General features: G+C 40.7%; 1 protein-coding gene across 5 annotated transcripts in view; it reads right to left on the reverse strand.

Annotated features, from left to right (window-relative positions):
- CRYZ (crystallin zeta) overlaps positions 1–13520 on the reverse strand; it is an 88238-nt gene that overhangs the window by 12534 nt on the left and 62184 nt on the right. For 3 of the 5 annotated variants that reach the window (XM_075003486.1, XM_075003477.1, XM_075003476.1), the window contains 6 exons: positions 11995–12158; positions 10628–10679; positions 5478–5627; positions 4708–4809; positions 4513–4608; positions 2854–4219 (listed from right to left, as the gene is read on the reverse strand). In XM_075003486.1, coding sequence (XP_074859587.1) covers positions 4058–4219; positions 4513–4608; positions 4708–4809; positions 5478–5627; positions 10628–10679; positions 11995–12158 — 726 coding nt within the window. In that variant the 3' untranslated portion in view covers positions 2854–4057. Of the gene's footprint in view, positions 4220–4512; positions 4609–4707; positions 4810–5477; positions 5628–10627; positions 10680–11994; positions 12159–13520 lie in introns of those variants that run through there. The other 2 variants (XM_075003475.1, XM_075003485.1) reach the window with 1 other exon arrangement.

Consider the following 13520-nt stretch of genomic DNA (forward strand, 5'->3'; position numbering starts at 1 on the left):
CTACAGTACTACTACACCAGGCCCACACTCCCACGGAGACAATGACTACTTGGGATCTCACAACTATATTTGGCATTCGGTTAACAAAACGTTAATCTAGCCCTGAATCATATGATGGAATAAAACACCAGTTTGTGGGAACTGTCCACCCTAAAATTGCACTCAGTGCAGTCAATCCCAGACACCTGGTCACAAGACCTATTTGAATGAGATATGGAACAGACTGAACGTTTCAGAAGAATACTGGGTAAGTAAGCATACAAGTCATATGAGCATTTGGCCCTTCTGTACTCTGGAATGATACTAGTTGTCAATCCTGGGACTCCTCTGCTCCACTATTGAATGATCAAACAGCTGCAACCTTTGCAAAACAATCTTGATTCCAGATTTTTTAGACTAAGTCTAAAAGAACAGATGGTGAGCATTAATTTAAAAACAAAAACAAAGCAGGTGTCCTCAGCACTTCAGTTCAGTTTAGAAAGCGAAATAGCTCAACAGTAGTAACGCCCAACTTTCTGAGACAAGGACAACTGTTCCTTCCTGATACATAGGTAAGACAGCTAAATGATTCTATGCCCAAGAGAATTAATGTGTCAGAGGCTTACTTTTCCCAACTGTGCACTCCAAGACAAACATGGATCATTAATTTCAACACCTGTTAACTGCAAATCAAGATACTGGAATTACAGATTTATAAAACACAGTATTTTCTATGAATACTCCCAAAGGCAGGACATTCAGGTTCACTAATTTTTCTATATAACTTTAGAGTAAGTTAAATTTTACTAGGAATGTGTGGCTATTCAAAGAAAGCTCAGAGCAGAAAACAGAAGTATAAGAGGATCACTACCCTTTTAGGCTTTCATAGAAAATTGTACATAGATTTGAAGTCAAAATGGACTGAACCAGAAAAATGCAAACTATATACCCAGTAAAATAGAGGAGTATTTTTACAATGGAATTGGACACCTTTCACAACTGTACAGACTAACTATGAGAACTCTTCTTTATCCTTGACAGAAACGTTCTGATATAGATCAAGTACAATCTAATGTTCACTGGGAAATCGTCTCAAGGGAAGCTCTTTAATATCAAACATTACTGTAAATTCGTAACTGTGAGTGTCCACATATCACAAGCACTATGCTTTATATTACTTAGATTATATTTAATAAATTTACATTGATCAGCAGTGTCATCTGCTCTATGTTTAGCTGGGATTAACAAGGTCAGAAAAGTTATATGGAGCACGGAGGGGCAGAGGCTCTTCCTTGTTCCAGGCAAATGACTTAATTAGGCTTACAAACAGGACTAGGTGGAAAACTCTACTCAAGAATCAGTATGATGAACTCAGGGCCACAATTCTGAGGCCTGGTCTACACTAGGGAACACAATCTATCCCAAATGTGCAAATCTAGCTACACTATTAGTGTAGTAAGGATCGACATATCAGAATCAACCTTCTGCCCTAATGTACATCAGGGCTCTTCTGGCTTGCACTGATGTCTCTTCAAGTGGAGTACCAGGGTCGATGGCCACGCCCAGAGAGATCCACTTTGCCACATCTTCATACACCCAGCAAAATCAAACTCCAGAAGATCGATAGCAGCGCACTGAAACCCAGTAAGTATGGGCATACCCTGGGTCACATGAACTGGGAAACAGTGTTACAGTCGGATGTTTCAAATAATGATGTTTAGCCCAAAACATTAAATTTGCCCAGACACACACAGAACAACTGATTAACCCAGTAGGTTTTTGCTCAATGACTTTGGTATATAATCAGATAAAAGGATTGTGAGAACAAAGGAAGTAACATGGACTAGTTTGCTGCTGGCTTGCGTCTTCAATAAAGTGTTCATCTACCAGCATATTTTACCCAATGTTTTCATGATCCCGGGCCCTTTTAGTGATTCAGAGTTAGAAAAACAAAAGATAGTTTATGGATATGAAAGTTACTTGTCTCATGGTAGGCTGTTTTGAGAGCCAAATGTACACTGGGGCAGGGAATCCATTTAAAAATGGAAGAGCACTGAACCAAAGAACAGGGGTAAATGTCAACTATCCTTTCTACAGGTACCTCAGAACTAAGAAAGGTCTTTGGTGAGTCACGATAGCACCTCAGGGACACCTTTCAACTGCCAACGTTCAAGTTTAACACACTAACAATGTTTTTCCTGTCAGTTGAATGATAATTGTATTATGTACATAAAACAAACATTGCTATGTGGAGCCCTATAAAATTAAGAACAGATTACATACCACATGTTAGAAAACAGTGCAGATTTTTAAAGTAAGCTTCTCTTCTATCATACCGAAACGAGGTAAGTCTGCATCTACATCAAGATTTGTTGGTATTTAGAACCAGTGACCAAAATATTTCATGTTTGCAAATAATGAGAGAGACTAGACAACTGTTATTACCAACTGCATTTGTTGATTACTCCACACATAGGAGTACAGTAAAAGCTGGATTTTCCAGAATCTGCATAAGCAGCAGGCTCAGTTAACCAGCAATTGTCCAGCCACCGGCAGTGGGGACAGGAGCCAGCTACTCAGCTGGGGTCAATTCTCCAGCCAGCGGCGGTGGAAGCAGGGCCAGGAGCCAGCTGCTCAATTGCTGATGGCAGTAGCACACATGCAGCACATTTGATTATCCAGCACCCCCAACTCCTCACAGGTACAGGATAGCACTTAGAGAGCTTTTACTGTAGTATATGGACCCAAAACGTGTGCTCTTATCGTTGGCATGTTCTGGAGGATTGCAGGATAATTCCTTGCTTTGTTTTATAATTTAATAAACCAAAGAAAGTGGTAACAGAAAATAAAACAACAAAAATGTAAGCAAGGAAAAAAACAAACAAACACTTATTACAGTTGATTTACTGTTTATTGATAGTGCCAATCAAGAACACTGACTAGCAGTTAAACCAAAATAGCTACATTTGATTATTAACAGTTGCCTTAGATCACAGAGTAAAGAGATAAAACAGTCAAATATGACTACAAACCGAAAACAAGACAGACCTAGATTCTGTTGCAAGATCCCCTGGTTTTTACTGAATTCTGGTGTGGCAAATGCAAATGTCCGCTGCAGATTAACATATTCAAAAACTAAGATTTCTACAGTAATTAGGTTTGAATAGTAACACAATCAGTACAGAGGCCATCTTTCAATGTATGTTCATTTGTTTTTCAGGGGGCTACATTTTCAGTATGGTGCATACTTTTATGTTGAAGGGGACTGATGATTAGAGAAAGACAATTTAGGTTCTTGGCATGCAGGAGGGAAGGCAGAGATGGAAATTACTTTCAACTCAGAAGAAAGAGAGAGGGACTGTCCTAACTTTCAACAGCAAGTAATCATCACATTAACTTGCTTTTCTGCTAAAACTGTCAGTAGCAAAATAATCAATTGATGACACTGGACTTCAGAGTTACCATCCCTCTCAGGTAATTTGGACAGTTACATCCCTCAGGATATTGTCTGAGGCAGATTCAGGAATACAAGGATGCCTCTTATTTAAGTTTAATTTGCATCTGGAAGGCTCTCTTAGTAATCAAAAAGGCCAGAAAGTTAACGGCTTTAAACCAAAGTTTGGACTCTAAAGCACATTTCTGTGGCAGATGGTGAATAGAAGCATATTTTGTGACTAAAATACGTAGGGCCCTAACTTGTTGATCTTTAAAAGGGATCTGAAAGCCACATTCTGCACTAGCTGAAGTATCCCTGTAATATTCAAGGGAAGCAATGAGTACTGTATGGTACAACCTCGATAGGACAGAACAGGTATCAGTGACAAGAGCAACACAAAGAAAAAGATGTGTTTCTTTCACTTGGCTGACCTGGAAAAGTCCTTAGAAGCTTAATTCTGACTGTTTTCTTTAGGTAAAAAGGCATTTTCATTTAAGACATCTGCCCTGTCATAATAGGGCTTGCTATTACTATGAAGCATGTGATCAACCTTATGTAAAACATGCTAAATGAGCCATAGAAGCAAGGGTGTAATTAGAACAGCCACAATTTAAGTGGAAAGAAACTTTATTACATGACTTATCATATAAGAAGCACCATCTTTCCCAAAGCACCACTGCTGTTCATGAGGTTTTCATGAGCCTCAGCAGCTTTTTCCAAAGGATATTCAAGGCCAACTACAGGTTTAAGCCAGCCAGCTTCTATACCAGCAAGAAGTGCTGCTTCACATTCATGCATCAACTTCTGTATAGTTAAGACAGTATTTGCTGTAAGTCATGTGCACTTTATAAGGATACTGGATTAAAACTTGCATAAATATCTAAGTTTTACAACTGAAATGCATTTTATTACATTTGAGATTTATTTTAATTCTTTTATGTTCTTCCCTCTTTAGAATCAAATACATCATTTGCTAAAATTGTGCCATTACACCTTAAATCATATCCAACTACATTTGTTAAACATTTAATTTGCTTTGACAATGAGGTATTAGAATAGCTCATCTAAGTAAATTCTATGAAGTAAAAATGCCTTACCTTAGTTGCACTAAATATAGCAACTCCTATTATACTGGATTCTTTCATCATTGTGTCCCTGGGGTTTATTTCAATAGGACCTCTACTTCCCACAATCTGATACGAAAAGTTTTAGAATAACAAAAAATATACTTAATCCAAACATCTTTCAACAATTATAAACTTAGCTTGAAGGCAATTACAGAAAATACTTACCATCACCCTTCCTTGAGGTGACAGTAATTTTAAGTCAGTAGCAAGATTAACATTAGCTAGCATTTCTATTATCACATCAACTCCCTGCCCACCAACGAATTCCTGCACAGAATATAAAAAGAGTTAAATGAGAAAAGCTCACATTTAAGTGTCTGTCTGTATTTCACAGGCTTTTGGTAACTGGGATTTCTACATGTTAAGGCTGACATATCTATGGCAACTCTGAAAATCTCTCTTCATTACCGTGTAGTTTACTAGGATCTGAGAAAGTAAAGCAAATAAGAAACCCAGCTTCAGGAAAGTTATCCTGCTATTGCAATGGACATCATCATCCATGTTCCAGAATGACTGCCATGTTACAGAATGTGACTAAAAATGAGACTGAAGTCTGATGCTCACAAAATCACCACCACTCAGCTACAACTACTAAACAGTGAAAAAAGTATAATTATTAGAGGTTATGATTTAATGCTCTTGGTATCATATATTTAAAATTAATAATTTTCCTTTAAGTACAAATTAAAAGGATGCATAATGGACTCCTACATAACCCTTACACTGGTTCAAAAGAAAAATAAGGAGCTGTTTAAAGAATGTTTCATTTCATAAAAATCATGCATAGACAATATCTAGTTCATCTAGCACACAATTGCCATCTATAATACATATCAAGAACGATAAGTAATATAAACCAACACAGATTTTAAATACTTAAAATGGAAGAGAAAGGCTGGAAGAACTATAAAACTTTCAATCTGGTAGTAAATTACCTTAATCTTATCAACATAATCAGCTTCTCTGTGATTAAACATCTTGTGGGCTCCATTCCTCAAAGCTATGTTCATTCCTTCTTCAGTTCCAGCTGTGCCTAAAACCTTTAAACCATAAACTCTGGCAATCTGACATGCTGCTATTCCAACCTGGAAAAATGAGTAATATTTCCCTTTACCATATATTTTCCCACTTTTAATATAAATATCAACTTTCAGAGTCTGAGTACCTTGTATGAAATTAATTTAAGATATGTCTATCAGTTGAATGGTAAACATGACAGGGACTAAGGCAGGGGAACCTTGTTTGTGTCAGGAGCCAAACAAAACAAACAAACAAAAAAAAAAACCAGCCCCACTCTATGGGGCGGGGGCAGGGCTAGTACATTTTGTGGGCCACCAAGGCCCTGGGTGGGGCCAAAAATGAGGGATTCAGTGTAGGGGGGGTGCCAGGGTCTGGGGACGGTATCTGGACGAAAAGGGGTATAGGAGTACGTGCAAGGTTGGGGATCTGAGCAAGAGAGGGATGCAGGAATGGGATGGGAGTCTGAGCAGGAAGAGGAGTGCAGGAGTAGGGTCGGGGGTCTATGTGGAAGGGAAGTACAGGAGCAGGCTCACAGCATGAGTTATGGGCGATGGTGGGGGCCCACCTACCTGTACAACACCTCAGGGAGACACACAGCTCTGTGCCCCTGCTCCCACCCCCACTTTAATTGGCCACAATTGCAGCCAATCAGATCTGCAGTGAAAAGTCCTCCCAGGCAGCACTGAAACTCTGCCTCCACTCCTCCAGCTGGGGGAGCAGTAGCAGCAGCACGCAGAGCCCCTTCCTACCCCACACCAGGCACAGCCCGTGAGCCCAGTCCGGCTCTGGCTTGCCTGACTCTGGCCTGTGATGCTTGGTGCTCTACATTCCCCAACCCTGACATGGGCCAGATGCTGGGAAGGGAGCCCCGAGGGCCAAATCCAGGTAAGCCCCAAGCTGGGGATTCCCCACCCCTGACCTAAGGGATACTGTATCTACTAGAACAGCTGCAACAATATCTTGATTTTTTTCAAAATAGCTATTCAATATTTGTGCACTAGTAAAGGTGCTGCACACACAATTTACTGACTGAAAACCAAGAAATGAAACGCTGAGTCAGGTAACAATACACGTCACCTTTCTTTCCACAGACAGACACCACTAACATGATCACCGTATACCACAGATGATGTACCACAACCTTGACTCAACCACAGAAGAAGTCCATTTACCACCTGATTCCCCAGACTCCCAGCACTACCACACACAGATGAGACTCCCAGATCTCCCTGCCCCTTCTGCTGAGTCCTGGAAAACCACATGGGCAGTTGCACAGGGCCCAGCATTTCAAAGTGGCCTGAAGCTCCAGCTGCTGCAACTTCTGCAGCAACGGCTGCTGGAGCTCCTGGTCCCTCTGAAACACCGCAGCAGTGCTACTCAGTGTCACTCTAGTGGTGAGGAGCACCACTGCAGTTGACCAGTGCCAAGAGCTGACTGCCCTAGGACGCGAGCCAGGCCTCCTTCCATGTTCCCTCTGTTTTTTTCCACCCAACAGCAGAATAAATTGTTATGTGCACCAAAGCACTTGCAGATGTGCAACACCAATAGAAACACAGGATACCAATTGGCACTCTGCTTATCAGCAAATAAGCACGTAAATTTCTCCAGGACAGCTGCCCAAGCATTATCTTCTGGCTTCTGGGTACATGTCTGAGAACACTGCCCCCTGCCCATCTTGCCCCAGGGCCCCTGGTGGCTCTCAGTGTCCCTGCAAGCAAGTAAGGGCACTGAAAGCCTGGTCAGACTTTGATCCTGCCAACCAAACATCTGTATTCCCTACCATCATATCCTCACAACCTTGCTTTGCATCTCAGTTGCTGGTGAAAGGTGTTTTATGAGGACCAAGCAAAGGTAAAGTCTGTCTTGTTAGTGCCTCAGGATATAAATAATTCAAGTCAATGGGACACATCACAGGCTCAACTCTCTCACACTGACTGCTTACGTGGTGTGGAAAATGTGAAAGATGAATGAGAAACAAGCACACACAAAGCTTTGCCTCACTTCCCAACCTAGTACCCCTGTGGAAAGCATGCTCTGCAACCTATGGGAACTAGCCCAGCAGACAGATACTACTTTTGTTAATTAAGGGCTGTTAATCTCTTCTTTTAGTAACAACCAACTTCCCATGATTCCTATTACCAACATATTCCATCTATTGTCATTTACAGCTCTGCTAATGAGACTTGGCCCTAACAAGCATTATGTGAATACACTGCCTTCCTCACAAGACATCTTCACAACCCTCACTCTTGCCAGGTGACAAGTATCAGAGGGGTAGCTGTTTTAGCTTGTAGCTTCAAAAACAGGAAGTCCTGTGGCACCTGATAGACTAATATTTTGGAGCATAAGCTTTCGTGGGCAAAGACCTGCTTCATCCGATACATGAGGGTGGGTTCCAGAGGAGGGTGACACAGCTAGCTGTGTAACCAGAAGCCACCAGCTACAAGACAGGCCCAACAAGGAAAACAACAGAATACTACTGGCCATCACATACAGCCCCCAGCTAAAACCTCTCCAGCACATCATCAGTGACCTACAACCCATCCTGGATGACGATCCTTCACTTTCACAGACCTTGGGAGGCAGGGCAGTCCTTGCCTAAAGTCAGCCTGACAACCTGAAACAAAGTCTTACCAGAAACTATAGACCACACCACAGTAACTCTAAACCAGGAACCAATCTGCAAACTACCTTGGTACTAACTCTGCTCACATATATACACCAGCGACACCGTAACAGAACATAACCACATCAACCATACTATCACACACTCATTCACCTGCACATCTACTAATATAATATATGCCATCATGTGCCAGCAATGCCGCCCTGCAAAATACATTGGCCAAACTAGACAGTCTCTACCTAAAAGAATAAATAGACACAAAATCAGATACCAGGAATGGTAACGTACAAAAACCTGTGGGAGAACACTTCAACCTCCCTGGACACTCAGTAACAGATTTAAAAGTAGCCATCCTGCAACAAAAACTTCAAAAACTGCCTCCAAAGAGAAACTGCAGAGCTGCAATTCATTTGCAAATTTGACACTATCAACCAAGGATTGAATAGGGACTGGGAGTGGCTGGCCAATTACAAAAGCAGTTTGTTTTTCTCTTGATGTTCACACTTCCACATTAGCTTCTGATAATGGGCCACATTCTCCGTGACTGAATTGACCTTGTCAGCTCTGGCCCTCCTCTTGACTCCCTCTTTTTCCATGAGCCTATAAATTTAGACCCTCCTCTGGAATCCCCGCTCATGCATCTGACAAAGCAGATTTTTCTCCTACAAAAGCGTATGCTCAAAATATTTGTTACTCTATAAGGTACCACAGGACTTCTTGTTGTTCTCGAAGATACAGACTAACATGGCTACCTCTTTCATACTACAAAAGCTTATGCTCCAAAATATCTGTTAGTCTATAAGGTGCCACAGGACTTCTTGCTGTTCTTGCCAGGTGCTTATCAACTCACCTTTGACATTTACATTTCAAACAAACCTATTACATGACTAGCTTATTTCAACACCTGTAAGTTGTTCATTGAACAATCGGAAGAGGATATAAGATTCAAGGATCACGGTTACTTTTTTGTTTTGTGAAGATACAGGCTAACATGGCTACCTCTCTGTGACTTTTGAAGCATATATCAATGAAAAGCATCACAGACATCCATGCTTATCACTACACCTCGTGTCCCTTCGCCTACTCTCTTCTCAGTGCACTTGCAAATGTTTTTTTTAAATCTGCAAAGCCATAGAGGATAATATTTGTAGACGGAGCCATTGCAAGACAAAAGCTAGTGTCTTCCCAGAAGCATATAGAAGAAATGGCAACAGAATATCAAAAATCTCCATTTGTGAAAATAAAGACCATCTTGCAATGTACAAAAACATTTAGTAAATGATCTGACTTCTCTCATGTGAGACTTTCATAATCAGCCTTTTGCAGCCAACTGAGAAACTCAACAAAACTTGGAAAGCTCACAATAGGTTTTTCCAGCCAGTGGTAGGGGAGAAACGGCCCCTTAACATTTAACTACACCGTTACTCCACTCATCCTTCTTGTTTATTCAGCAGAGCCAAAGGTTAGCCTTTCGTAATTGCACAAGTTAGTTGAGAAAACAAAGTCCACTGACGTATGAGACTGTGTTCCCAATATCTACCATATTCTAGTTACAATCAATCTGTGAGAAAGTACACAAAAACCCAATCCAGCTAGTAAGCATTTCCTGCACCCCTAAGGACAGTTTGCTTAACTTTTAAAAATGTAACTTTAACTTTTCTTGACCCAGATGAGCTGTATGGCTCCTGAACCAACTTCTGACCCTTCTGCCCTTTATGATTACACTGGTGACTCCCTAAATATAATCTAATTATGTTCATATTATATCAGTATTTGGGGCCAGATGTGGGCATTTGTGAAGTTTCAGGCTGTTACATGCTGGATGATAGGGTGAATGTTAAGGCTACGCCGACATTACAGCTATCTCCCAACAGATCCTTGGACCAAAAGAGCAATCTGCTCTATCTACAGAGAGCAGCCAGGCTGCCCAGCTGCTCTCTCAGCAGTATGGCCAACAAGAAGCTCAGCAAACGGGGCTCCCCAGTGAACTGGAAGCCTGTCTTTTGACAGAGTGACCCCAGGGCATCTACACGGCTTATAGCTAAAAGTGTAAAAAGCCTTCAAAACAGAAAACCACTTGCTTTAGAATGGATTTGTCTAAACAAGGAACTAAGCTTAGAAGTTAACTCCAAAGTTAGGTGCTACTTCAAAGTAGCCTGCAGAGTCTACACACATTTTCCCTTACTTCAAGGTTAACTTCAAAACTCTCACTTCATTCCCAGGAATGGAGTAGTGCCCTACTTCTAAGCTTAACTTCAAAGTAGGGTGTGTGTAGACACTCAGCTTCAAAGTCTGTTATTTCAAGTGTTGTAAGCAACTTCGAAGTTATTTTTGTAGCGTAGACACAGCCAGTCACAAAAATAGATACTTCATACATTAAGTATTTTGTGTATCTCCTTCCTACTTTCTTCCTAAATTAAGTATTTTCAAAATACTTACTCCTCCACTTGCCCCATGGACTAGCACAGTTTCCCCTGCTTTGGCATGCCCTCTAGAAGACAAAATAGAAATAAATATCTATTTAGTACATTATAACTTAACAAATCCTACTGTCCTGAAGGTAAATACAGGTGTAAGCTACAATGACAGAACCAGTTTCATGTATGTATCTGTTAACTCTAGCCTAGTATTCAAGACATCATTTCCTCAGCTTTAGTTTTCCAGGCTTCAAAATAATCTGCCCGTAATTTTTCAAAGGATAAACTAGATAGATGGCCCAATGCTTTATTCTATGCATTTATCTAGGCTGGACTACCAGTCTGATCTCTCCTCCACTAGCTAACAAAGCACTGTTGCCTATAATACGGTAATCTCTCAAAATGTGCAGTTTCGAATTGCACTTAACTCACATTAATGCGAGTTAAGTGCAACTCAAAATCCCATTTCCCCCAGACCCTATCTCAAACCCTTGTCCCCAGTTTAACAACCCCCACAGCCCCATGGTCCCAGCTCTGGCTCAACTCCACCCCACCCCACCATGCGCAGCTCCAGCTCAACCTCCCAGAAGGCTGTGCAGCCCCAGCTCAAATGCACACCCCCCAGCCCTAACCCCACCCCACGCACCTTAACCTCCGTGACCCCGCTCCCACAGCCCCAATCCACCGCCAGGCTTAACCTTCCCCAACTGCCCCCCCCCATCCCCCAACCCAGGACCTACCTTTCAAAAGAAGCTCCAGGTGCTCCTGCTGCTTCCCTAGCTACAGAACGTGTGTTCCGCCGGGGAAACCACCCCCAGCAACTTACACGAAATTCAAGTTATGCAAGGGTACATGGAAATGCAACCCTCGCATAACTCGATGGATTACTATATAGATTCATTAAGCAATACCATAGTGATTGGCTGTTAAATACTTAGAACTCTTCAGTTCAATCACGAAGCAGAAATTAAGACCGCAACAAGTCTTATCTGATTTTTCTTAAGCAGGATAGTGGAGAGGTAAAGAGGAGTAGAAGGAGGAAAACAAATTTTTATTTCACTTTAATATTTCATAGTCTCTATCCCTGTCTGGGCACCTCTGATACACTTTTAAAACATATTCTTCAAAAGAAAATGACTATTAATTACCTATAGCTCTCAATTCCCTAACAATAAGATAGGCAACAAATTTAATTTACTCCTACAACAGAATCCCCATCAAAGTCCTCCTCCTGTCCATATGCTGCTTAAGTGGTCTCCCACTCTTTATGAAAGAGTTAAGAAAAGCCTCACAGTTTGCCCAGGAAAGCTTAGTCATGAAAACGGCTATTATGTATGGCATGGGTACTCTGTAGTTTATATTTTCAAAAGCAGAAGATACAGAGCTTACTTTTGGATGAGTGCATGGTAAGCAGTGAAATAGGGAATTCCAATGGCAGCACCTTGCTTGAAGTCTAATTTATCTGATAAAGGGAACACTGTGTCAGCTGCTGCAACTGTATACTCTGCATAACCACCAGTGATGGTACCATTTGTGAAAACACTGTCACCTTTCTGGGGGGGGGGAAAAAAAGTTTTAGACACAAGTTTCAAGTACTTCAGTTAAAACTTATTAGTATATAATTATCTTCTCAAAAGAAAGGTAGCAGGAGTTTATAAAAATCAAGTAACTGAAATCTATGCAAACACAAGAATATAATTTTGTATATCCAGATTTCAAATGTGTGTGGATGACATCCTAGGTTCTATACTGTCACACATAAAGCTACTGGATGATAAGGTGATCCTTAATGAATTTGAATATTCAGTGTTTCCACTGAACTCCACAAGGGACGTGCCGCAAATGGTTTGCAAGCTTATGAAAAGCACTTAAGCAATTTATGAAAACTGAGAAATATACGTTCTTAACAGGAATAGTTATTGGTAATAACTATTGTTGGAGTCCTTCAGTTGGATAAATTTCACAACCACCAAACAATCCTCAAGTGAGCTGTGAAAGAAAAACGGAATAATATATAGTGTAACACATACAGTACATTTAACGCTTAATTCCAACCTGAACAGCTATGGAGTACCAACTAGTTTGGTTCAAGTTGTAAGCTTAATAGAGCACATCCCAGTTCTTAAAACATTGTAAATTTATGTTCTGACCGGTTGCAGGTATCTCACTTTCAAAAATCACTGTATGATGATCTCAGTACCTGCATGTAAGAGTGCCAAGATCTGCATAACTGCTGTATGGCTCCTTCTTACATACCATCAATATGCAAATATCTCTATTTTAACTGGCTACTCTATTCAGTTATTTCAAACCATCTGTCTGCAACAACTATTGCTCTCAACTTCTTCACCTTTGATTTAAAACAGAAAAATGCTAAAATTTACCTGAAAAACTAAACACAAAGAAAACTGAACTGTCAAACCATTGGAATACATTTCTGTTTGTTTTTAGGATTTTATTTTTAAGCTACATCTCAATTTTATACTCCACCTCCAAGCCAGCAAGGCTCTTACCTCCTCAATAATTGCCATTCTGAGTTCAGACTATGAAAACCCCAACCCTCTATCCCAATACAGTGTTCAAACAATACACATTCTGCAGACTGCAATTAATCTTTGGCCAACAATCTTACTGACCTATCAGGAAATAAAAAAAGAAGGAAAAGACAATGAATAGCCCTGTGAAAATATAAAATTTGTATCTGTATCTATATTTGAAAAAAACGAGCCATGGGCATCCACATTGAAATCCACTGACACAAAGCAGGTATCTGTGGATTTGCAAGGCTCTACTAACAAAACACTTCTGCACATCTTTTAATAGGCCACCTTTTCCCCTTCACAAGATGATACAATTTCGCCAGAGGGCAACAGGTGAAATATAACCACTGTGAGACAACAGCTGAGTATGTAAAC

This window comes from Carettochelys insculpta, chromosome 9, assembly GCF_033958435.1.
Source record: "Carettochelys insculpta isolate YL-2023 chromosome 9, ASM3395843v1, whole genome shotgun sequence".
NCBI lineage: Eukaryota > Metazoa > Chordata > Testudines > Carettochelyidae > Carettochelys > Carettochelys insculpta.